The following is a 26,703-nucleotide window of genomic DNA, read 5'->3' on the forward strand; positions in this document are numbered from 1 at the left end:
ACCGGTTCGAACTTGACTTGACATTACCGATTTTGACTGGTCCGATTATCCTGTACCTAGATCCTACCCGGCACAATCCCTTCCTGACAGCCCTGCCCCGGCCCCTACCTATTGGTCTGGAACCGGGTCAACCCTGTCCGTTTGATACCCTTAGGAGCCCATTCTGCGCAAAACGATAAGAGTAACAAATTTTATGATTGGGTACTTACATGTGTCGGTCATTGGCAAACTGAAAAAGACTTTAAGTTTACATGTGTGCGGCCAATACTCTTCCACTTAGAAAAATCAGAAAGGACAGTATATATCATTATTCTCAGTATCCCAAACATGTCGAGTATCTTATAAAAGATAGTACTTGTTTGTTTTTTTCATGCACTACTACTTTGTCCACCATGAAACTTTGTACTAGAGGTTTATCTACAAATCTAAAAGCTCCAATCTTTGGCAAGAATTCAAAATCAGCTTCAACTGTAAAATGGGTAGTACCTCAGTTTCAGATTGAATTTCCAGTTGCGTTATCTACTATTTCAGTTCGTTGCGCCCGTTCTTCAGTTCATGTTTCATCGCCAGTTATTCAGTCTGATGTTGATTCAAGCACACTTCATATTCCTGAAGAAAACTTAGAGAAAAATGTAGAGAAGGTGACATCTTAATTAATTGGAATATATATAGTATTTGTATTATGTTTCAATCTCTTGTGACAATTGAAATTTGGTTTCTTGCAGGTAATTTATTGCTGTCGGTTTTTCGCAATTCTTGCAGTGTGGGGTTCCTTGATTGGATCATTTCTTTGTTTTATCAAGGTTAAGTCTTTTACCCTTTTGTATTTAAGCAATTTTTGGATATTTGAGGTTCCTTTATTCAGTTTTTTTATGTAATAACTTTGTTACTCAGAGGATCCTTTATGGATGGCACAAGTTCAAGTTGGTGCCGTCGTACTTTTGAATTCCTAAATAGTCACTAAAAGTGTTAGCAGGAAGATTTGTCAGATCCCCTAACCTTGTGATGTTATCAGTATCCAGAAATACAAGTAAGGAGTTATTAAATTGACTTCATTTCCATAAACAGGGTTGCTCGTGTGTGGTAGAATCATTCCAAGCCTACTTTGCAACCAGAACCAAGGTTATTGTGTATCTCGTTGAGGCTCTAGGTCTGTCATATTTATCTTCCTTTCTCTGTCATTTATTTTATTGCTAATAAGGATGACGCATTGCCCTCATCCTCATGCATGGGAGCTTCACTCATTATATATATATGATGATGTCAACTTTTCTCTAAATTAACAATATGAGATTGTAATGTAATTAGATTATGAGTTTCACAAACAAGCTATTCTGTAATTGCTAACACAAGAACAACAAACGAGTTTAAAAGAATTTTTACTCACACGAAAGAAAACTATGGATAGCAGACCATTATAAGTGGAGGAAGTAGTTACCAAACAAAAATGATATTATACCGATAGTATAAATAAAGTTAAGTCTATAACAAAATGCCATTACTAGTATATATAGCAAGTGTTCTCCATAAGTAGAGTAGAGGGAATGCTTCACCTTTATATTCAAACCAATACGAAGGTTGAAGGATCTGATGTTTCTAGTGGGACTGCATTCTTTTGTTCCCAAGAGTAGCCCTATTTCTAGTAGGAGCAGTTCAAGCATTAATATAATAGGTACTATTAGATCTAAGAGGAAATGAAGGAGAATAAGCCAAGTAGATGTGATTGCACATTACTAAGGTTCTTCTCTGTGGTTTAAGCAACTTGAAAAGAATGAAACAGTTTATATTCTTGCCACCAAATTCATAAAAGGTCGCATCTTATAGGCTCTTTAACAGGCAGACCTAGGTTATGTGGATTAATGTTTAACTATATATTCATTTTCATTTGGTGATTGGCTTGGTCTTCGCTCATTCTTTTCGCTTGGCAAATTAAATTAAAAAAAGAAATGAGAGGTGAGCTAGTATTGGATTGAGGGGCAGTTGATTGATATAAACGGATTAAAAGTAGTTTCTGATTGATATGCAAGCGTCACTGGGGGAATGAATTTAAAAGGAACCACAGAAATTGGAATAGAAAATCATGTTTGATCTTGAAATTTAAATGTGCTCTTGAGGTGAGGAAAAGGCAGCTAGTTTGTTGCTTGTTAAACAATATTCTGTATGATCTGAGAATCTGATGATTTAATTTTCCAGAATAGCCATTGTCACCCTTTGCCTCTATAATATGTTTTGTGACTTGTTGTTCCTAACTAATTATTTGTGTTGCAGATATATATTTATTAGGGACAGTGATGTTAGTGTTTGGGATGGGACTGTATGAGCTCTTCATCAGCAACCTTGACAAAGGAAAATCCATGTCAACTCCACATAGATCAAATCTCTTCGGCATGTTCACTCTTAAGGTTTAATTTATATGTTGTAGTCTCTTCTTCAGTCGACCAATGTCTTGATGACATCACATTTGTTAACAAATATAATTGGCAGGAACGACCGAGATGGTTGGAAATAACTACAGTGAGCGGGCTAAAAACCAAAATCGGCCATGTTATCGTGATGCTTCTTCCCATAGGCTTGTTTGACAAAAGCAAGAGGGCTGTTCTAAACTCACCATTTGATCTACTTTGCTTCTCAGCTTCTTTGCTCTGGCTGCCTCTATCTGCTTTCAAAACTCACCCATGACAACTCACTATTTTTAAACACAAATGCATGCATTTCATGATGAGATTGTAAAATATAAACATCCATCTGTTCTTTTCTAATGAAACTGGCAACTCTCTTTTATAACATTCCCCTGTTATTTCTGTGGATGACATTGGACAGAAGATAAAAACGTTTGAGAAACTATGTAAAACATGTTAGGATCGGACAGTAAGGCTAAGGCATAACGTCTCAAGCCCTATCCAACTCTAAACACATACTATAATTGCTAAGGCCAAGGTATAAATGGTTGAAAAATACGAAATAGGCGGTTAATTTGAGTATTCTCTATCTATTATTTGTATTTCTATTTTTATTTTAGTAATGTTAACTTTTATGTGACAACTTCTTAAAACCGTGCCCGTCAATTATAAAACAAAAATGAAACAAAGTATAATTCTAAATCTTTTCATCTTGCATCTCTTTTTAGGTTCCAGAAGGGTCAAAAAGAATTAAAAAAATAAAAAAACGTTTTATATGAACAAAATTACATTGTGTATATAAAGCAAAATTTCGTTTTTACCTATATATATATATTACGTTTTGAATCCCCTTTACACAGCTCAAAAGCGTCAAAATAGCACGGTATAGCCAGTTTTCGGACTGGTCATTCAAAAATAGCCAGCGTTCACCAAGATAATAAAAAATAGCCACTATTTTGCTGCAACAGAGACCGGTCCAGCATAATATACTGGAGTTCGGTGCACCTATGTATGAACTCCAGCATATTATGCTGCACCGGTATACTTTGCTGGTTCCAGTATAATATACTGGAGCACCAGTGCTCCAAACTCCAGTATATTATGCTGGACCGGTATACTTGCTGGAACTCCAGTATATTATGCTGGAGTTCTAGTGTACTTATGCTGGAACTCCATCATATTATGTTGGAGTTCCAGCATACTTATCCTGGAACTCCAGTATAATATGCTGGAGTTCAAGTATACTTATGCTGGAACTCCAGCATAATATACTGGCATATTTTTCCGGGTTTTGAACATTGTGTTCGCTCAGATCTATATTTACTTAAAAGGAAAGAAGTCAACCCTACAAATTTGCCAAGTGTTCCACATATAAAATGCCATGTGTTTATTTTAGGACAAATTAGTTAAAGTTAGGTAAAATTAGTTTCTCTTTTTAAATTTTGAATTTAAAAATAATTAATTAGGTATTCTATATTTTTTTTAAAAAGAAGTTTTTTAAAATAAGAAGCAGTTTCTACGTATATAGTTTGAAAAGAAAAGTCATTAATAATTTAAAAATAATTAATTAGGTATTCTATATTTTTTTAAAAAGAAGTTTTTTTTTTTTAAAAGAAGAAGCAGTTTCTACGTATATAGTTTGAAAAGAAAAGTCATTCCTATAGAAGAACTACGTTTTTTGCCCCAAAAAAAAAGTCATTCCTATTAAATAGGTATAGATATAGATACATTTTTCCTATTAAATAAGTATAGATACATTTTGAAATAAGAACGGCAATTGGGAACGCTATTTTTATCTTTTGCCCTAAAAATTTCATCCTCTAAATTCGGCACCTCAATCCCACGATGTCTCACCACGATATCAACTCCTTACCCACGAACTCTTCTGCCCAAGATTCCAGCAACGTGATTTCACATTTTTATCAAATCAGTTCTACTTTTACAGTATATAGTTTTGTTCTTTCTCCATCGCGTGCATATCAAACAACAATTCTAAACTACAAGAGGTAATTTGTATGATTTGTATTTCATGAACAATCTTTATTCCATGATGGAATTGTATTCCTTTAACAGATTAGTATTTGAATTTGAATTTCAAAAAAATAATAATATACAAACTGTGCAAACTAAAACTGCTTTTAATATTCACAACTCGATAGAGGCTAATTCGAAAACCGTTTTCAATTCTCAACATAACTCATCTTTTTTGGAACTCCCACAATCCCACTTTTCATCTGACAATAACCACCATCAACACACTTCATCTTTCTTCCAAAGTCTCTCAAAGGGCATATTAAATCCTGCTTTTTGGATCCTTTTCCATGGAAAAAAAAAAATCACTTTCCACATCAAGCGGATATCACAAACAGAATCATAAACAATGCTTAAAAACTTTGTTACGAAAGGTATGTTCTTTAATTACAACTAGCATCTCTGAAATACCTTTTATATATTGTTTTAGTTGCAAGCTATAAGTAATAAGACCATTAGAGTAAAAAATTTATTAATCGTTGATCTATTTTGTATATAAATGGGTAAAAAGATAATTTTGGCGATAATGATGGTATATAAAATTCAGGTATAAGTTATGAAGTCTTTATAGTGAAACATCTACCGTAAAAGAGTAAAAAAAAAGTATCGTATAAATTTAGCTTCTAAAAGGACTTTATCAAATGAAGTTGCTTGGAGAAGTTCAACAGTAATCGAGTTCTTAGCATTACGTTCCAATTCAAAAGTTGAAAAGTGTAGAAGGGTAGATTCTTTCCAGTCGATAGTCAAGTACTGAGACTAATTTTTAAGATGATTGATTTATTCTTGAACTTATAGCCAAAATCACGAATTCCTTTGGTCTCGTGTACTGGATGCACTAGCAATTTTTGCCGATCTTTAAGGAAGTCTTGATCATCTACATATATGTTTAAACAAATCCTTTGTGAAGTACAATATTTTAGAAACGCTAAGTGAAATGTAACCATGAATTAATCTATGGGTTTGTGACATGGTTCAGTGACCAACATGCATATCTCTACTTAGATGTTGAAATAGTTAAGAGGCGAGAGAAGTAGAGAAGATATTCTCTTCGATTTAGTTCATTTCTTTATCGGGATATCGCAAAATTGAGGTTCGGCGGAGGTGGGAATCAGAGTTTGGGTTTTTTAATATATGAGTAAAACGTTATACATGCCTATCTTATAGCCTGTTCGGCCAAGCTTTTTTTTGGGCCAAAAGTACTTTTTTTGGCCAAAAGCACTTTTGGCCAAAAATTAAGGTGTTTGGCCAAGCTTTTGGAAGGAAAAAAAGTGCTTTTGAGGAGAAGCAGAAGCAGTTTTGGAAAAGCAGAAAAAAGTAACTTCTCTCCAAAAGCACTTTTCTGAGAAGCACTTTTGAGAAATATACACTTAGAAGCAGTTTTCAAAAGCTTGGCCAAACACTAATTACTGCTCAAAAGTGCTTTTCTGATTAATTAGCCAAACACAAACTACTTCTCACCAAAAGCACTTTTTTAAAAGTACTTTTGAGAAAAGCACTTCTCAAATAAGCTGATTTTAGAAGCTTGGCCAAACGGGATATATATATATTGATTTCCTTTTGAATTTGACAGAAAAATAATACTCTTGGTAATTTTTCTGTTCCAATTAGTTTAGTCTTCATACACTACATCTTTTTGGAATACACTGCATATAAATAATAAATTGTTGAACCCCCTAAGTTTCAAATCTTTTTTTTTCTACATCAGCAAAGTAATTTTTGCTAACTATCGTCTTTACTTGATAAGTAGATGTCTAATTTCATAAAAGGAGTGTTTCTACATACACACATCGACATCAAAGCATTGGGTTCTTTAGAGGAAGCTCGAAATACGGGGGAGTCACGCCGCACAAATGCGGACGTGGGAAGCTCAGATAGTGCAATTTCTCAGAAGAAGTGACTAACCACTTATCTCACAATAATCATGGTAGCTTCAAGGTCTAATGAGAAAGGTAAACATGTATATCTATTTTGGATTGATTGACAGAGAGATAGAAGCTACAAGGTCCAATAAGCATAACTTAACTCACCCATCCCTCTTATGTTATGCCGTTTGCTCTTTCAAAATTTGACAGGACATAATTTTTAGCCAGAATGTATGATGATACAGCTATAAAGTGTAATGTAAGGGAGGCAAACACTAATTTGAGCTAAGCACAAATAGGAGGAACATTGGTTTGAAATTATCAAAATTTATTTCATAATTTTGATCTAAGCACGTATGATTTGGTCAATGAATACTTACCCCATACCCGGAATATTGATTTTAATCCCTTGACTTACCATGGTCAGGTAAATACATTCCCTATTGCACATAGATCCTCACTGTTTTTAGCCGAGGGAGTATGATGGCTGGCATGACATCACATGGCAAATAGGAAACTATGAACTCTGGCATCTCTAATATGGTTTGACTGGACATAGTGGAGTCATGGTATTTTCGTAACATGCTTTTCATATATATTTCGCGTACTCATCGACTTATGAGATATCTTAAAAGGAACATTGGTAATTTATAGTTTAATCAATAAGCGATATTTCTTAGTTATGATGGTTGACGAGTATATGTTAATTTTCTGCTTTATTTTTATGGTAGTTACTACATGAACATGCAAAGAACATTCTTCTGAGGCAAATGTTTCTGCCGATGTGTATATTGGTTGAGATTTTGTATCATTGTTTTACTATCCGTGCAACTATGGGCGATGTGTATATGCACTTGAAGTGAATTTTGGGAAATCTACTTTAGCTTTTGCTTCTTATAATTATCCAACTTTCTCTACTAATCATGTTTTAGTGCTTAAATATTGGTGGTCCCTCGGATACAATCCTATGAAATTCATATATTTATTTTTTGATTTAATTCTTTAGAATGTGATCGCTAAATTTAGTCTGAAATAAAGACATATTTGTACTATATCATTTTTTCCTTTGAAACAATCCGCGCATCGCGCGGGTAAGAATACTAGTTTATCTTTACATGAAAAGTGGCTAAATTTCTTTTGAAACTGGACTATTTTTGAATGACCAGTTATAAATCTGGCTATTTTTTAATTTCACCCCTCAAAAGTATGGTTTAGTGATCAAGGTGTTCAAAAGCATTATGAGCTCATCGGTTCAATTCTCACTAGCTAAAATCTCTTAAAAAATTTTAACCATGAAATAAATGTTCATAAATCATAGTATGAAAAAAAAATCATTTTACTAATCCCATTTAAGTCTAATTTCGAATAGGTCCAAAATAGTGTAACTGATTGTAAGCATCCAATTATGGGTCCACCATGAATTGGTGCTTGTGGAAATTTCAGTAATCACTTCCACTATCTAACCAAATTCCTCAATATTTTTTGGTTTCTTTCCGTTTTGTCTCTTTGCTTTCCAGATCATTTTGGCAAAATTTCATCATTCAGTGGCAGATACAGCTCAATATGTCAAATACATTTACTTATTTCTGCCTTGTTCAATTTATCTACTTCCTCATCTGATCTGTAATTGAGAATTTTTTTTTTCTTTTGTAGAATGGAATCGATAGTTGTTTAAGTGTGAAAGGAAGAGTATAAAATAGTCAGAGTACAAAAATTTTAAACATATAACATAATAAGGTAATCTAGTGGTGTAAAAATTTCTGATATTGATGATGTATATATAACTTAAACTCTATTGCATATTTTCTTCTTACAAAAAAAGGGAATCACTTTTATTGTATTGAAGAAAACACGGGGTTCTCCTTAATTTCCCAAACTACTTTATGTAAAGAAATAAATTTATTATGTCAAGAAATAATTTTATCTAATTATAGAAATCTGTCCTCAGCCTAAATTTCTGCCCTTCCCCACATAAACCTATTCATCAAGAAATAAAAAGATCCTCAGTTAACCATAAAGACCCCCCAACACCACCCTCTCATGTCTCTCTCCTACAACAACTTGAAAAAACCCATTAGAACAGTTGGGAGTTGACTAGTCGATATGTCATGGATGAGATTGCATTGATCCAAAAAGGGCTCAACTAAAATCAAGAAATGATGCCTTTATTATATTTCCAAGAAAATGAAATCTCTTGATGAAAAAGTTGCAGCCCTTCAGGCTACCACCAAACTATTCTTTGAGTAATCTTCAAGCTTTTTTGGAAACCTCTTCTCTTTTTCTTTATTCTCTTTCATCTCTCATTCAAAAAAAAAAAAAAAAAAAAGGAAAGACTGTTATGGAAACGCACCAATTCATATACCCAATTGTTGTCTCCTTTGTAACTGCCCTTGGCCTTGTCTCCATCACTCTATGCATAGTTGCTGAATTCAAGAAAACAAAGGTTTGTTTTATGTTTTATATCCACACACTAACCATTTCTTTTTCAATGGGATTATTTGGTTTGATCATTTTTTTTATGTGTGTTTGTATTTAATTTGCAGAAGAAAGATCTCAGGTTTGATGGGAAATTGTGTTACTTGCCTGGAAGTGTGGCTTTTGAATTGGGAATTGGAGCTTTAATTTGTTTATTAATGGCTCAAGTGATTGGGAACTTGTTGATATGCAGATTGTTCTTCTCAAGGGATCATGAAAATAGTTCCAAGTCTAAGAAAAAACCCACCCTTATTAATGGCTTCATTTGTGTTCTTTCATGGTAGGTGATCGATCCATCCATTTCTAACATGCAATTTTACAAACAACCCTCTACTCTTTAATTAAAATTATTGATTTATTGGAACTACTATTTTTATCATATCTAAATAAGGAAAATTTATCAAATTGCATAATATTGCTTTGATAGGATAGTAACTACGTTTTTTACTTGCTTTTGAGTTTCACTAGTATAAAAACTTAAAAATAGATAGATACCAACGTACGAGTGTTGTAGCATAACGTGCAACATATGCGCATGAATTATTTGCTTCAGCGAAATTTCTTAGTTTTTAAATAATTTCAGCTTTCTTTATTTTTCCATGAGAAATAATAGTGCATGTGCCGCTATACTTACCCACGAATAAAAGAATTATCTTAATTACATATGTTTCAGTATCATGTTCTCTCTCTTTTTGCTTTCTTTTTCTCGACAAGCTTCAAAGCATAAGAGCATAAGCACATGGACAGCTATGCAGAAAATTTTGTGCCGAAATCTGAAAGCCTAGTTAATTATAAATTACGTAGTAGTTAAACAAGTTCCAAAATTAGATAGTTATAATTGGAATTAATATTTCCTATGGTGTGATTGCAGGATCAGCTTTGTAACGGCAATAATTTTAATAGGGGCAGCCAGTAGCATGAGCAAAAGTCAGTCACTTGGTGAAGGATGGGTTGATGGTGAATGTTACATAGTCAAAGAGGGTATCTACATTATTTCAGCTATTTTGATCTTTGTAACTTTGAGCTCAACACTTGTTTCCCTCGTCTTGAAAATAAGGAAGAAGAACCCAAGTTGAAATAAGATGGCAACATACCTCAACAAGATGAATAGAAAAACACAAGATGGGGACTGAAATACAAAATGCACAGACAGATTTAGCAACAGGTTTTTTATTCTTTCTGATAGAGATCGAATCAATGCTCTCAATCCTAAAAGAAAACACGCAAGATCCAACTTTATAAAGCTAGAAGTGAATACAAATATCAATCAGTGCAAATGCAAATGAGCAAAAATATTCTATTTTGCAGGTTTTGGGCTTTTTTTTTTTTTTTGGGGGGGGGGGGAGGAAGGGGAGTGTACTGGACGAAAGAGAATACAGTAAAGGCCTAGGTTTTCTTCTACTGTAAGATAAAGTGATCGGATAAAAAGGATACTGACGGTATAGTAAATGCACACACTTTTTTTCCTCCCCACGTGGTGGTGATGTGTTTATCAAATTGCAATCTCGCAACAGAAATTCTTTGAAAAATATATTACTATCAGCCATGCACGTGGCCAGTTAGAACAATCCTCCACCTTCTCAGAAGAGGAAAGTGTGCATAGACATTAGTCAATGGTCCCAAAATTCGGTTCCTACACCCTCCCATGGGAAGGAACTCGAGAAAAGAAAGGCTTAATTGCAGTTTGACATAATATTTAGAGTTCAAAGACAACTTAATAGTTTGATGACATTAACTATTTTGCAGCTAGCCTGTTCAACAAGCGTAACATCAACTTCATTATTCGTAAGATTTATATTTCAATAACTCACTCTTTAAGTATTGTTAATATCTGAATATTTTTCAAGAGATGTCTCCACATAAAGTTAGGACTAAATTCAATATAAATCGAGAATGAGACAATGATGCTAGAAATGAATGACCGTTAAATGCCAAAAACCTATGTCTACACACGGACCTCCTATATATATGACAATAGAGACGCGAAAACCAATTTTAACAGATAGTGAGCATGTTAGAGCAGAACTGTTGAAAGGCTTCCGCCATTTTTTGAGAATAATCTACATTTCGAACAAAAAGAACCGTAATAGACTTTCCACAGAATTACAGAACAATTCCGAACACTATGATAAGAATATAAAACCTATATCAAAGTATGCAGGCAAAGCATTCACCCACCATCGTTTTGCCAAGAGGTCCATAATACACGCACAAAATAAGCACTAGCAAAAGATTAATGATAGCAACAGAGCTAGCAATGCAAGACAAATTAAAGCGACATATTAACCTGCTAGTGCACCTTCATTAGAAAACGTCACTAAAAGGATATTTTTGTCTAGACAAGTTTAAGATAGAACATGATTTTTTAAACCGAAGAAAATGATAAGAAGACAAGTTTACTTCCTCGGTCCGATTTGAGCTAAAGAAACTACAGTTTGGGAGTACGACGACTCTCAATCCACCTTGAGCAAAAGTTGCGTAAATTAGGTAACAGAACCAAGTGAACTGATCAAAAAACTCAAATCCCATGGAACCCATACCATAAAAATAGTTGCATGAAGAAGCCTACAGAGAAAACTGACTCACTGGACCAAAAATAACATGAGCCAGCCATGAAAAAACAATTCCTAATACACCTGTATCTGTAGTAATTGGCAGTTTGGTATTGAACTCCTCAGCAAATGTCATTAAACTAGCGGGAGATCTTCTCTGACATTTGTTTGAGTACTTCTGAAAATGAAATAAGCAGACACCGGGCAAGACTCATGTGAATATGTTACATCCTCATGTACCCACCACGTCCCCTACTGCCATAGTTATTATATCCCCTTCCCCAACCATAGCCACCACGGTGCCCACCATGTCCAGGCCCATAGCCACCATATCCAGGATAAGGCCTCTGTTGATGGTTACCGAAAGTCTGAGAGAAAAACAAAAAGGAGTAACTACTTCGTTACCACCAGTAGTTTGTAATATTTGGTCAAAATCCAGTGAATACTTATTTGAGGGGTAGACAAACCTCAGTATCCTGCCTCATTCTCTGAGAAAAACGATTCTGCCCATTCCTACCTCCACGAGCAACTGTGTTACGAGATATATTATCGAAGAAGTCATCCTTATTATAGGCAGGCTGCACAGAGAACAGAACAAGAATTAAATGGTCAAACTTAAATGCTTATGGTGATCATAATATACGTAATATGACTCAAGAGCTAGTAAAGAGGAATATAATACAAAATAGCATGAGGATAACTCAGTTATACATGCTAAACGTGACACCTACTTTGGGATCAGCATTACAATCCAAGCCATGACCTTCTTCATTCCCCTTGTTCTCATTGCCAGTGTCCTCACTGTCCATTGTTTTAGCTGTTTGTTTTGCTTTTCCAAGATAACCCCATACTTCATCCTTATTAAACTTCTCATTCATTGCAACAAAATCGAATTCTTCAGTAAACTCAGAAGATGATTGCAACTGCAACAGTTTAACAAAAATAAAAAAATAAATTGTCAAAAGCTAGATGTCCATGAAATTGCTTCCAGAGGCATAAAAATGTATAAAGCAGAACAAGAGGGTTTTCCCATATAAAGCAAAGAAACTTCCAAAGCAAAGGTAATTTGCATTGTTAAGGAAGCATCATTCGTTTTGCAACTCTTTCAGAAGTGATATGGATCTTGAAGTCCCTAAACTTCTCGATCACGACAATTGTTACAGCAGCTATTTTAATGCAATTCTCATCTTAAGGTGTCCAAGGAACGTAGAAGTGGTTACTATAGCTAATACTTCTCGTTCAAATAATTAACTTCACATACAAATCAATGTTCATAACCCACCCACCCCCTCACCCCACCCCCCTTGAGGTACTTTCAAGGTTTTGCACATCTCAAGCACAAAGAAAAGAGAAAAACAAAAGCACCTCGCTAAAGTTTTTCACATAACTAAAAAAAGCATTCTTCAAACTCACGTGAAAAGAATGTAAGATAAAAAGAACCTTACCCACCCGTTTTTCAATCCCGCAAGATTGCAAGAAGAATAAAGGAAGAAGAATGAAATAAAAGATAAATCACGTTTTTGAAGCAAGAGCTTAGAAAAACAAATCAGCAATGTCATTTTAGCATATTGAGCCTTTTAAATAGGCCTTATAACAACAACAACCCAATAATATCCCACATGTGGGGTCAGGGGAGGGTAGTGTGCACACCTTACCCCTACACGGGGATAGAGAAGCTGTTCCGAAAGATCCTCGGCACAAGGAGATGAAAAAGAGGCAATGGAACAATAACAACCACATACATCAGAAAGACAATGCCAGCAACCTAAGAATCAGAAAAATAAATGAAAAATGCAGTATCGATAATCAGAACAATGGAAAGATACTAGGCAATCAGAGCAGAAAACAGTACAAACACAACAAGTACCACTAACAATCTAAAGCAAGACACTATGAACTAGCCTAACACCCTCAACAGGGAAGAAAAACGCTCAAATACCTACTAACCTACGACCCTAATGTTCGCCCTCCAGACCTTCCTATCTAAGGTCATGTCCTCGATGAGCTGGAGTCGCACTATGTCCCGCCTGATCACCTCTCCCCAATATTTCTTAGGCCGCTCTCTACCTCTCCTCATACCTGACAAGGCCAACCGCTCGCACCTCCTAACCGAGGCGTCAAGGCTTCTCATCTGCACGTGCCCGAACCATCTAAGTCTCGCTTCCTGCATTTTGTCATTCATGGGCGCCACCCCCACCTTAGCCCGAATATCTTCGTTCCTAATCTTATACAACCTAGTATGCCCGCACATCCACCTCAACGTCTTCATTTCTGCTACTTTCATTTTCTGGATATGAAAATTATTGACTGACCAACACCCTGCCCCATACAACATGGCCGGTCTAACCACCGCTCTATAAAACTTGCGTTTAAGTTCCGGTAGCACCTTTTTGTCACACAAGACGCCAGATGCTAACCTCCATTTCATCCATCCCGCCCTTATACGGTGTGTGACATCCTCGTAGATCTCCCCGTTCCCTGGATAATAGACCCAGGATACTTAAAGCTCCCTTTCTTAGGGATGACTTGTGAATCAAGCCTCATGTCATTGTGCGCTTCCCCCGTCACGTCACTGAACTTGCACTCCAAGTATTCTGTCTTAGGCCTGCTCAACTTGAAACCATTAGACTCCACGGTCTGTCTCCAAACCTCCAGACTCTCGTTGACACCGCCTCGCGTCTCATCAATCAGGACTATATCATCAACAAATAACATACGCCATACAACATGACACCTCCTTGAACATGGTGTGTCAGAGCGTCCATCGCCAAGGCAAATAGAAAAGGACTGAGCGCAGATCATTGGTGTAACCCCATAACCACCAGAAAATGCTCCGAGTCACCTCCCACTGTCCTAACCCGAGTCTTAGCTCCACCATACATGTCCTTAATCGCCCTAATGTATACTATCGGAACACCTTGAGCCTCCAAACACCTCCAAAGAACCTCTCTCGGGACCTTGTCGTACGCTTTCTCTAGGTCAATAAACACTACGTGTAAATCCTTCTTCCTATCCCTGAACTATTCCACCAACCTCCTGATAAGATAGAAAGCTTCCGTAGTTGAACGGCCAGGCATGAACCTAAATTGGTTCTCTGATATAGACACCGACCTCCGCACCATCACTTCCACCACCCTCTCCCTCACTTCCACAGTATGACTAAGCAACTTGATACCCCTAAAATTGTTACAATTTTGGATATCACCTTTGTTTTTGTACAACGGTATCATTGTACTCCATCTCCATTCCTCTGGCATCTTCTTCGTCCTAAAAATAACGTTAAACAATCGAGTCAGCCACTGTACCCCCTCTCTACCCACAAACCTCCAGAATTCAACCGGAATTTCATCTGGCCCAATCGCTCTACCCCTGCTCATCTTGCCCATAGCCCCACGACCTCCTCGACCTTAATACGCCTACAATAGCCAAAATCACGGCGGCTCTCAGAGTGCTCTAAATCACCAACACAATGTCTTTGTCCCCTTCCTCATTCAGAAGTCTATGAAAGTAAGTCTGCCATCTCTGCTTAATCTGAGTCTCATCCATTAAATCTCTGTCGTCCTCGTCCTTGATGCACCTCACTTCATCCAGTCTCTCTCGCCTTGGCCAGCCGAAATAACTTCTTGTCCCCGCCTTTGTCCCCTAATTCGTCATACAACCGAGTAAAATTGACGAGGTTAAGAAAAACTAATCCTAATTGAACTAGAATAAAAATAAGGTTAAGAAAAGCTTATTCTAACTAAAATAGGAAAAGAAGTTCTAAAAGAAATGGATATACCAACTAACAATCCTAGTTTGACTAGGACTACAAATATAATCCTACTAAAAGAGGAAATCCTAATGTTTACGAAGAAGAAATCCTAATCTTAAGATTCTTGGACTTCTTGAATTTCTTGGATTCTAGGTCTTCTTGATCTTGCATCACCCCACCACCCGAGCCCTTTGTTCCATTTCTTTGGTTCCTTTGGCCCAAATCTCTTTCTTCATCCTTGTAAATTCCAAATTTTCAGCTTGAGTTGCCGGTGGTAAAAACTAAATTGCAGAGTTAATTTTCACATGACTCGATGGTGCTATTCTGCCATTGTTTCTCTGTTAACTCTCATACTCTGAAAATAATCCCTTCCACCCTCCCCTCTTTGAGAGGCCTTAATATGTCATCCTCAAATTACTAACTTTCATCCCAAGTCCTAACCTACTCATACCCACCACATGCTCTACACTCTGCAGGCACGCCTTATATAAAAAGCTTACTTGAGCTTCAAAGAGTGGAAAGATGCATTAGCTTTTGCGTCTTAAATCCACAAAAACTGCTTCTGTACGGCCACAGACTCTATCTACCGTCTCTGCACTGTCAATCCAACATTCTCAAAAGTTTCCTTATTTTTACTAAGTTCTAGCTCTAGATTTTTTCTTTTTCCAAATAAGAGCCAAAATAGGTTACAAGTTTATAGCAAAGGCATTATTGTGCCATGGCATGTCATTCAATTAGATTTACCCTCAGAAACATGCAGCAAACTATGTATACATCAATAGAGGAAATGAATGTGACCTTGAATTTTAAGGCAAAGGAGAAAGCAGCGATAGAATCAAACCATCAAGCATATCACACATTTCTTAGATGTCTAGACGGACCATACCCCAAATAAAGAAGATACGAACATGGTAAAGAAGTCATGTCTCAAAACAATTAAATGAACAATAAGCAGAATCAATTTAACAATGATTCAACCACTTTAACATTGATATCCAATACACTTGCCACTACAAAAACAATAAGGCGATTGAACTACATAAGGGCAGCAGATAGTTCTATATTATAGGCAATAATAACTACAGGAAAAACATCAGCCACCCACTCATAAAAAAGGAAGAGTTAATTAACCTTCTTCGCAGCAGGTGGAAATGGCAACAATGGCGCTAGGACTGATGGAGTAGTAAGTGATGAGGGGTTCAAAGGTTCCGAGCTCAGAGCACCAACGTCCTTCTGATCTGGATATAATTGCCCAGATAATCTGGGTAGAGATAACTGATCCGGAGTTAGCAGTCTAGGGGGTTGCTGCGGAAAGACACCTGATGAGGAATCTACAACTGGGGATACAGGATACAAGGGTGAAGTGTTAGAACCTATTCTAGCAATGATTGGAGCACCAGAGTTACCCACACTTTGACCAGATTGGGGAAATGCCAAAGGAGCATACGCATAAGAACCCACATTTTGACCAGATTGGGTAAATGCAGAAGGAGCATACGCAAAAGACGACATTGAAGATGATACATTTAATAAGGGAGATATAATGTTAGTACTAGGAGCCATGGGAAGCTGTTGGGGTGCAAGACTATGTCTACTAGTTAAAGATAAAGAATTTGCAGTGGTAACCAAAGGCACTGGAGCTACGGATTTTGATAGAACAGTTGATGTGAAAGGCTCAGGGCCCTGGAGTGGATAAGCCTGCAGCAAATCCTGCATCATTGGATGTGAAACAGCAGGTACAAGAGAATGCTGTGGAGTAAGGTGACTGCTTGCGGGTTCACTGTGTCTTTGTCCGTAAGTTGGCGTTGTATAAGAACCGAAGTTGGATTGAGTTGCCTCAGAACTGCCTTGTTCAAAATGGTTTACTGATTGATGTGAAGGTGGCACACTATTCAAGGAAGCAGGTCCCTTGTAAGTGCCATATTCTGTCAAAGATCCACCATTCAGCGAAACTGGTTTTGAAGAGCTTGGATAGACTCCAGCACAGCGTGACTACAGGAATAAAAATGGCATTACATGACTTGTGACTCGGAATAAATATAAACTCTAGCACTACTATCAGTTTTTTTTTGGGTAAATAAAATCAGAATAAATTACATGCAAATTTTACCAATAGAAAATTTAAGGTGTCATCTCTTGTAAATTAACATGGAGATTAAGCACCTGAATAATTGCAGGATCGTTATCCATTGATTCTTCCACTTGAGGAGGTGGAGAGGACTTTACTTGCAAATCCTGAAAGAGAAGATATTTTTCTTAGAAATCAACATGCAATGGCTAAGAGAGGAAATGATGATGTTCTGCCTAAAAAAATAAACCCGTTACCACAAAGATATTAGTGAACTACAAAATTTACAAAGAAATTGAAGCAATGAAATCACTCCAAATGCTTCAAAGAGATAATCACACAATGGAAATATGACAGAGAGGTTTTTGCAAATTAGGTAGACTTCTTGTATATAACTTCCTTTCTTTTATGCCCCCCCCCCTCCCACCCCCACCCCTTTTCCCTTTTTAGCAGCTGAGAGTTATTTTAACAAAGGGAAAAACATCTTTTTTCCAATCTTATACAATTAAGAAGTTGGCCAAGTATACTCAGTTCCATCTTCCGGAAGCTTTCTAATGAAACGTTACTTTACCATATTTTTTTATAAATAAAAAAGTTGGGCAAGTATATGAAACATGGAAGCAACGTAATTGACTAGGTTTATGCTGGTTGTCAACCTACCGCAACCCTTCTTAGTCTATTTAGGTCTGGGACCGGCAAATATGAGCAAAGCCACGGACAAAGTCCATATGGAACAACATAGACAGTGAGGATTAAAATAGTCAACAAGAACTAACTTGGTATGGAAGCAGTTGTTGTAGTATACCCAATGTGGCCACATCACAGATCCATCAAGCGAAAAAAGAAAAAAAAGACAGACCAATCGGAGCCTAGCTACAGGATCTCTTAACTAGTAGTAGATGTTCCAATTTTCAAAACCGCACCATTGTCTATTTTGAAAGATTTGGAGGAAGACCAGAAGATTATTTGAAAGATGTGAAAAGCCTCTCTTAGGAGTTTCTTCATGTTTAATTTATACTAGTAAGGAAAGATCCCTTTTTGTATAGATAGTTGGATCAGTTTTTTTGTAAGACTAATGTTGTATGCAAATATGTTCTTCGGGTAGCATCTTGGTGCAACTTTATCCATTGACTTGATTAATCAATACATATCAACATATATACACATACGCGTGCACAAATGTTCTGCACAAAATCCCCTTTAGGTTGTCCGGTATCAGCAGAAAATACCATTCCCAAATTAATGAAATATCATATAAAAATTTTGAATATATGCTCACTAGTCTAATTAGTTAGATCAAATGAAGTGAATTCACAAGAGACATAGTCAACATGACATGGCACAATAGCTCCCTGTCAGAACGTATAATTGATTTCTCATCGAGTAATGATATGTAACAGCTTGAACAGTTTAGCTAATTTCAGATGGTGTTATCATTAAAAAGGCATCAAGAAGATGCATAAGAAAAAAAAAAAAGATACAAAGCGAGATGACTGTTAGGTGTGCTAAGACACCCCCCCCCCCCCAACCCCCAAGAAAAAAAAGCTAGGATCAGAGAGCATACAAGGTCCAGAAAATAGTCAGTGCTAGTATATAAAAATAAGAAATTAAAAGATTTAGGCATAGCTATTTGGGGATAAGTATATATGATCAAAAGAAGTAGCATCACATTAACTGACTGCGTTAAGTCTCTTTACTAAAAGTAAAACCAAGCTCTCTATACCAATCAAAATATATCCACGTACCTTAATGTCACTACCACGAAACAAAATGTAGTCATAAACTCTATCATTTGGAGGAACCTGTGGACCGTCTTTCTTACGCCCCTCAGTTCCATATGATCTCACTGCAAATAGAACATGGGTCAACAGAAGTTTTTTTTTTCAATAATTGCTGAGTTCCAAAATGGAAATAATCATAAACATGCAGCCAGCATCCCCTTCTAAAATTATCATTTTAATCCTCTATCGAGGGAATCACAATTGTAATGCACAAGTTCTTGTGAAACTAATGATTTACAAAGAAATGCAACAAAGCAGCGCAATGAAAAACTAAACTTTACTCCATCAAGGAAAACCAGTGATTCACACAAGGGTGAAGGGAGACACTTCTCCATTTACCCCATTTTATGCAAGTGCGTGGTTAGACTTCAGTAATCGTAACACAAAAAAAAATATTTATACATAGTATATAGTACATTTTGTAATAAACGAAAAACCATTCTCAGGTTTACCTGAATTGTGGAATTGATATTTTCATAGAAAGATATCAAACTGGATTAGAAATTTGGAGGATTAAACCCAATAGTGTATAACCAGTTATTGGTTGCACAAGTGTGTCAAAACATTTGAAATTATCCCATGAGGAAAGTGTGACATATAAATGGGCCAAAGCTATATTATTGAAAGAACCAATCAAAAGATAATTTAGAAGCATTATTTTGCCAACCTCACCAAACTAACCAATGGTCTAAAGTTAGATACTTAGAATGGAAACTGTTTGCTCTAACTATTACCAGGCAAAAGGTGGTCCGTAGGAAAATAGAAATTTAATGTAAAGCATCACTTCTAAATTCAAAAACAGAATTTTAAATAGGTCTTGAAGTCAATTGACACTGTTCTTACTTCATATAACTCACTCAATTGCAGCTTCTTCAATTCCTTTGTCCATATAATTACTTTTTGTATTAGTAGTATTTCTTCTTGCATTTTATATAAAATAGACGCATATATTTCTTCATCAGCACAGTTTTTCACTAAAGAAATGAGCTTTAACAGCACTTTGCGTTTACATCCTCAACAGAACTTGAGGCATCTTTGAGCCTTTCATATTTGACAACACTGAAAACTGTAATACTTCAAGATATTTAGCAGAAATGGCAGTTTGACAATCTGAATTAACAAGCCATTCCGGCTAATATTTCAATGGCAGTAGTCATAATAGAGAACACGCCCCTCACAATCTCCATGTATCATAATAAGTTCTATGGGAAACATTTGGAGCCACAAGGTATTCAAACCTTTTCATTGTTTCTGCAGTGTCTCAACCAAAAGCCTAATTTTAATTTCCAACTTCTCAATTTCACCTCGAGTCATCCTTCAACATCTCCCAAACTTTCCAACAGATTGCTTAAACAATGTCTGTTGGGATGAGAAGGAACCCCAAATTGAATGAAAAGGACATATTTCTCTTTTACTTCCCTTCCAAGCTTCCAACCATACCAAATATCCAAACCATGATACTAGTGTTAATTCATTATCTCTTTATCTTTCACTTTCTTAATCAAAAACCTAAGCCTAAATTCCAATTTCTCAGCTCCACATCCTCACTCAAGCTCTCCCTATCTTTCATTAGGGTGCTAACATTATGTTTTCTCAGGTGGATAAAGCATAGGAAGAACTTCCAAAATAAAATGCTAAATTTCACTGTTATTTCCATTCCATACTAAACACTCAAAAAGCACACAACTAATACTCCACCTAGGAGAAGCAAATCAGTTGTTTCTCTATATTTATCATTCATGGAACCAAACCTAAACTTGGAACACTTGAGCTCCACTCCCATTCCAAGCAAGAAGTACACAGTCAATTAGAACTCTCCCTCTCTTCAGCGAGTTACTATCAGCCCAACTCCTGTGCTCATATTCCCAAAACTAATGCTTCAGTTCTCCCGTTTTTAGAAAATTTGCTGGCCTGTTTCCCCAGATTCTTAGCGTACAAAAATTCTACTACAAAATATAACCTGGTGATAAATTGTCCCTCGGATTACGTTCTGTGCATGTGTTCTAGATATTTAAGGTGTCACACGTCAATTACACTTGATCAAAGTCTATATAAATGGCCCTTGACCTGCTCAATTTTCCGATTCAATATCTTGTCCAGTTTCTAATAATAAACCACGTATACATTAAGATATTTTTCCAAACTAAGCGATAATTCATTTCCAGTTTTCAATTAACAACAAAATAGACAGATATAATAATGTGCACATAAATATAAGTAATAAATCACCAGAAAATTTATTCATTATTAATAATTTTAAGGAGGATAATTTAATAAGTAATATGATAAGAGACAAACGCGTTGTTAAATTCTAATACCGTTCTTCAAGCCAAGGGAAGAGTCTTGAGGATTAAGGTAGTAAAGCACTCCTTCGTAACGAATCTCAGACTTGGATGTCAGACTAATGAAACTTCCAATATACGAATCCGCCGCAGACGACGACGGCGATGGTGACGCCGCCGCTGCCGTCGACGACGAAGACGACGGTTGGTTGATACCGGAATCATTCGCCATTGTTTGACGGAAGAGGAAAATGTAAGGAGATTTTAGGGCGCTTTTTCGCTGTGTGTATGTGTGTGTGAAACCGGGAATCAAATGTTCGGCTGTTTGTGATAGTAGTATTTTGTCTTTTCTTTTTTCTTGCTTTTCTCTTTGTGATTTTACTTTTTTTGTGAGAAGAGAGGGCGGTTTCTACTTTCTATAGGGGTGTACAAACTGAACCGAAAAATCGCACCAAACCAAAAAGTCAAACCAAATCGATTAAAAAATTCGACTCGATTTGGTTTGATTTGGTTTGGTATTGAATAAAAAAACCCGAACCAACCCGACATATAAATATATATTTTTTATATATATTATTTAAGATTTTATATAAAAAATTCTTTAAAAAATATCTAGAAATATTTGGGATTCTCTTACGAGATATAAATTTTAATAGAATATGAAAGTGCTCCATATTTATTGACCTTAAATAATGGGTTGTATGATCAGTTTTTTATCAAGTGTTACTGAAATACGTCTATCTCTTTGTTCTTACATATTCATATCATATGTTAAGATGTATTAAATTCTTATATCTTTTTCGAATGTGAAGTGGTTATTAATATTTAGGTATCATATTGATTTTTATGTTTAATTACTAAATTTGGATAACCTAAAGTGTATATCAACGATAAAATATTGTCAGACAACTAAAAAAATAATTAATATGTGTTAACTAATGGAATTCCCGCATAAGAATTTTTTAATTGATAATATGTTTGTCAACTTTTTATATTTTTACTAAATAGATGTATACGTATCAAATATTTAACAAAGTAAGATTGAAATAATATGTAAGTAACAAAAAACCCGAAAAACCCGACAAAAACGAACCAATCCAAACCGATATACTTGGTTTGGTTTGGTTTTGATAAAAACCGAACCAACCCGGTCCATGTACACCCCTAGTTTAGAGGGTCCTCTCTTGAGTCTCGAAGGTTCTTTTAGAAGTAGGGTTAGTTCATCAACTCAACACCTAAGGCTAATTTTCTCAAATAGCCTTTTTTGAGGCTACTGTTATATTTATATTCTTGTTTTACAAAACTTTATTACTATAATTCATGCATTTCACAATCCATTTCAGTAAATTTTAGACCAAAGTGTTCTAAAGTGTAGATGAATCATCATGAAAGATAGACTTGCACCTACGACCAAAAAATACCCTGCTACGGTTCTTTTTTTTTTATTTGTTGGCATCATTCTAGTCAACAGTGTGATAGTACTGACTCAAGCATTTGATTGGACTATCTCATTATTTTGCCCTCTTTTATTTTACAAAGCACTTTTTTCATATATTAGAAGTAATTGTCCATAAGCTATTAAGGTATTAGTTACTGAACTTACTCATCTCAAAATCTAGTACTATGATTTTGCTCTTTGTGCCGGCTAGTTTAATGTCCATCTCAAGTTCATCATAAACGTTAACAGAAGTGACATTTTTTATCAAAAAAATAGCAAGAATCCGTCAATTTTTATCAATAAAGTAGGCAATTGTATATCCTCCAACATCATTGTCTGAATGTATCTCACATATATGTTTGGCTTTGTATTATGAAACTAGGGAATGGCATTAAGTAAGAACAAGCAATAATTATTCTTTTGTGCTCGTATAAGAAATTGAAAAGATACTACCAAACGCATCTTACAAGCTATAGTAATCACCTTGCAATACTGTAAATGAGATGAAACCTTCATGGATGACGCACCAATAATGTAACATGGCATCTCTTTGTTTCTATTCTTACAACACTCATATGTCTAATAGTGAGAGCGAGGAGATACAAATAAACTAAAAAATTAAGAATGTCTTAAGCATGACTATTCTTAAATGTGATCATGTAAATGCCACTATCATATGGCTTGCAATAGGCTGAGGTCTATCGAAAGAGACACGAATCCTCGAGGCTAAATAGTAGTCTTGTGAGTTGATTTTTTATGAATTTGCTTAATTGAATTTCTTGTAATTTGCTTATTTATGTAAATTGGTCAGATTCTTTTACTTTTACTCATTCTTTTGCTTATACTCATTCTTTAAAGTTCTCATAAAGATGAAGTTTTCGAATAAATTGTGAATAGGGAATCAGATCAAAATAATAAGTAATAAATTCATATAGGATAATTGGTAAGTGTTGTTGCACTATTCTCAAGTAACACTGCCACATTTGATGGCAGCCCTCCCTATATTTTAATGTGTGACGGCCAATAATATAGTGTCATTATGCTGGATTTTAACATGATTGCTCTGGACATCGTTTGTGATACTCTTTCTTTTAGGATTTGAAAGAGTTAATATGCTGTAGAAAACTGATACGTATGAGCTCGTACCTTCATCTTCAAGGCCTTTCACTAGTAGCTAATTAATGCTTAGTAAGTTTTGGGTCCAAACTTGTAGTTTTTCATTTTGTTTCAATCTCTTTGACCTCCGTAGGCTAATTAATGCTTAGTAATTTGTTCCTACTTGTGATTAACTACTTTTGAGCATTGCGTCTTAATTTTTCATGTCACTTTCTTTAAAGCTTTATTTCTTTATTTTATTTTTTTGCCAATTTGTTGGCTCAAGTCTGTATTTGCTTTTAAACCGCTCTTATGAGCACACAATTTTCACTCCACCCCGAAGACAATTAAAACTTGTTATGAAGTCATGGTGTTAGTTTATAAGCAATGTTAAGGACTATCTACTGAGCGGAAAAAGGCAAGAGCGAATAGGATATTACGCATGCAAGAGCCATAATGCAAGAGTAAATACGAGTGTTGAGTGACCATATATTGAGTAAGAGAGAGCTAGTGAGGACTTTTTCTACTAAATTATTTGCTACTTATTTGTAGGTACTACCATAGAGGATGGTCAAACCACTAGTTCAACAAGGGAAAATCTCCCTATGATGAGAATTCAATGTTGAGAATGGTCTTGAGAAGATTGGACTCCTTTGTTTCTAGGTTTACTAGTGTTGAGAGGGGTTGGAGCTTAATAACCCAAGGATTATGGACATCATACAACCATAAAAAGTTAGAACTAGTATGACGTCTACTACTTTAGTTCCAGGAGAGGTTCACTAACATGTTACATGGTCAACCTAGTCAAAGGGAAGTGTGAGTCCATATCATGGCCAACAACAAGCCTAAATAGGCTACACCCACATGCCCAAATGCCATTAATCTCACCTTCCCAAACACAACTACAAACCTACCCTTTACCATAATACCAACCACCTCCAAGCTATAATCCCCTATCTCACTATTATAAACAACTATCCTCTTGCCCCATCCACATATCAAGAAACTAGCCAACCACCATCTTACTACTATCAAGCTACTTATCATGATACAATTCAACCCACAATACCTCAACCCAACCAAGTACCCTACTAAATACCAACTCCACCACAACCTAACCAACCCCAACCACATGCTAGACCACAAGTTTGCCTACCTACTATAATAATCCGATAGGTCTATTTGAGTACCAGCATTCCTTTTATAATTTGAGACCTTTTATAATGCTCTTTGATGATTTATGACTTGAGCGCATGGTCCATATTAATTTTCAAAAAGTCTAAATATGAATTTTTAAAAAAAACTTAATTTTTGAACTTGAGAATGGCTAGAGTTGACCACGGCCAATATTTTTAGTAAATGATCTTCGATCGGTATTTTGACAATTCTGATAGGTTGTACTTGTACGCATGACTGGTTGGGGTCCCGGGTGATCCTATTCCTTTCCGTAGCTTAATGTGAAAGTTGAAATTTTGAAGTTTTAAATTTAAATTCTTTGAGTTTTGGTATTTGATTCTTGATTGTAGATGTTATTTTGATAATTTAAGCTTACTTACAAGTTCGTATGATGTTACTATACTTGTTTATATGTTTGAACTGGAGCTCGAGGGGCTCAGGTGAGTTTCGGATGAGTTTCGGACTGTTTTGGCAAGGCTGGAAATTTCTGGTGCTGCAGACCTCGCATTTGCAAGGGTCTATTCGCAAATGCGAGCCTCGCATTTACGAGTGCTAGCTCGTATTTGTGATGCTGGATAGGGACATGCAGGTTTGCATTTCCGAAGCTTTGTTCGCTTTTGCGAGGGGCAGTCCTTCGCAAATGCGAAGGCTTAGTCGCATTTGTGACATATGAGGGGCTCAGGCAATGTTCGAATTTGCGATCAGTGGTTCACCTTTGCGAACATTACAATTGCGAACAAAAGTTTGCAATTGCGATATTTGTAGCTGGGTAAAATATTAAATTTGAGTGAACTAGGACATGTTTGGTCTAATTGCTACGTGATATATGTGGGGATGACGTAATGCAAGGTGATATGTGTATATGTATTGTCACGAATATAAGCACGCGGGGTGTTCTATCTTACTTCATGCCTTGAATGTACTTTGTCTATTCTTATTTCGTATTTTTCCTTTTTATGTGCCGTTACATGATACATGTTTTACTTGACACATCTATGCTTTCACTTGTTAATTATCTCTATTTGTTGCATGTTTCCATTTACTTTATGCTATAATCTAATGTATGCCTTTACTTATTACATGCTCTCTTATGTTATTATATAGATGTTTTCACTGGCTTTATATCCTTGTGTGCCTTATTGTCTTACATGTTCCTTATTTTGTTTACGTTGTAATGTTTGACTTTATATTGTTCTCGTGTTACAACTTGCTTAAGTCTTGTTGGTGTATATTGTGAGACTAGTTTCTTGGATATTGTACTATGTGACCTTCCTTGTTTGTGCTCGTACTTCCTTAATGAATATATGAGTTCTATCTTCCTTTAATATTATGTTGTGAGACTTGCCGCGTGATTTCTATTGAGAATTATCAAATAAACTAATATAGTAGGATCGAATTGCGCGCAACAACGATATTATTATTTGATATTGGGAAGGGTTGCGCGCTGTAACAATATTGTTATTGACATTAGTATCGGGTTTTGCACCGCAATAATATGGACACTAATGACTATTGATATTGGGATCGGTGTAACATCCCAACCGGTCATTTTGAGTATTATAACCATGTTCCCCCATTTGTTGTTTATTATATGTTTAATTGTGATTATATGACTTTCCGAGGTGGTTGGTTTGGTTCCACGGATGTTTCGGAATGAACTGGGACACTTAGTCCGAAGGTTAGAAGCTTAAGTTGAAAGAGTCAACCGGATACTGACTTATAAGTAAATGGCTCCTTAATAAATTTTGTATGGTTTCAATAGTTTCATATGGTAATTTTGGACTTAGAAGTAT

The 26,703-nt window shown here is 35.8% G+C and overlaps 3 protein-coding genes across 4 annotated transcripts; 2 read left to right on the top strand and 1 right to left on the bottom strand.

Annotated features, from left to right (window-relative positions):
* Positions 1–323: 323 nt before the first annotated feature.
* LOC109243786 lies at positions 324–2,807 on the top strand. Its single transcript, XM_019410775.1, has 5 exons — positions 324–641; positions 726–803; positions 1,069–1,150; positions 2,269–2,402; positions 2,485–2,807. The coding sequence occupies exons 1-5, from the start codon at positions 393–395 to the stop codon at positions 2,677–2,679; spliced, it is 738 nt and encodes a 245-aa protein (XP_019266320.1). The 5' UTR covers positions 324–392; the 3' UTR covers positions 2,680–2,807.
* A 5,445-nt stretch (positions 2,808–8,252) lies between these two features.
* LOC109243787 lies at positions 8,253–10,030 on the top strand. Of its 2 annotated transcripts, XM_019410777.1 has the most exons (4): positions 8,253–8,735; positions 8,836–8,849; positions 8,961–9,047; positions 9,639–10,030. In XM_019410777.1, exons 1-4 carry the CDS (start codon positions 8,490–8,492, stop codon positions 9,841–9,843), a joined length of 552 nt encoding a protein of 183 aa, XP_019266322.1. In that variant the 5' UTR covers positions 8,253–8,489; the 3' UTR covers positions 9,844–10,030. The 2 variants fall into 2 exon arrangements, with proteins under 2 accessions (XP_019266322.1, XP_019266321.1); XM_019410776.1 differs by having other exon boundaries at positions 8,267–8,735; positions 8,836–9,047.
* Positions 10,031–11,036: 1,006 nt separating this feature from the next.
* Positions 11,037–21,632, bottom strand: LOC109243788 (protein decapping 5-like). Its single transcript, XM_019410778.1, has 7 exons — positions 21,238–21,632; positions 18,884–18,984; positions 17,234–17,305; positions 16,202–17,062; positions 12,051–12,242; positions 11,787–11,897; positions 11,037–11,687 (listed from the first exon to the last, which is right to left on the bottom strand). Exons 1-7 carry the CDS (start codon positions 21,431–21,433, stop codon positions 11,544–11,546), a joined length of 1,677 nt encoding a protein of 558 aa, XP_019266323.1. The 5' UTR covers positions 21,434–21,632; the 3' UTR covers positions 11,037–11,543.
* Positions 21,633–26,703: the final 5,071 nt, after the last annotated feature.

The sequence above is a fragment of the Nicotiana attenuata genome, unplaced genomic scaffold, assembly GCF_001879085.1.
Source record: "Nicotiana attenuata strain UT unplaced genomic scaffold, NIATTr2, whole genome shotgun sequence".
In the NCBI taxonomy this organism is placed as follows: Eukaryota; Viridiplantae; Streptophyta; class Magnoliopsida; order Solanales; family Solanaceae; genus Nicotiana; species Nicotiana attenuata.

Coding starts and splice junctions, on each gene's coding strand:
- LOC109243786 (XM_019410775.1), top strand. CDS start 393: ATGAAACTTTGTACTAGAGGTTTATCTACAAATCTAAAAGCTCCAATC. Junction 804..1,068: donor CATTTCTTTGTTTTATCAAG/GTTAAGTCTTTT, acceptor TTCCATAAACAG/GGTTGCTCGTGTGTGGTAGA. Junction 2,403..2,484: donor TCGGCATGTTCACTCTTAAG/GTTTAATTTATA, acceptor TATAATTGGCAG/GAACGACCGAGATGGTTGGA.
- LOC109243787 (XM_019410776.1), top strand. CDS start 8,490: ATGAAAAAGTTGCAGCCCTTCAGGCTACCACCAAACTATTCTTTGAGT. Junction 8,736..8,835: donor CTGAATTCAAGAAAACAAAG/GTTTGTTTTATG, acceptor TTTAATTTGCAG/AAGAAAGATCTCAGGTTTGA. Junction 9,048..9,638: donor TTCATTTGTGTTCTTTCATG/GTAGGTGATCGA, acceptor GTGTGATTGCAG/GATCAGCTTTGTAACGGCAA.
- LOC109243788 (XM_019410778.1), bottom strand. CDS start 21,433: ATGGCGAATGATTCCGGTATCAACCAACCGTCGTCTTCGTCGTCGACG. Junction 11,898..12,050: donor ATTGTAATGCTGATCCCAAA/GTAGGTGTCACG, acceptor TTCTCTGTGCAG/CCTGCCTATAATAAGGATGA. Junction 11,688..11,786: donor GAATGAGGCAGGATACTGAG/GTTTGTCTACCC, acceptor TTTTTCTCTCAG/ACTTTCGGTAACCATCAACA.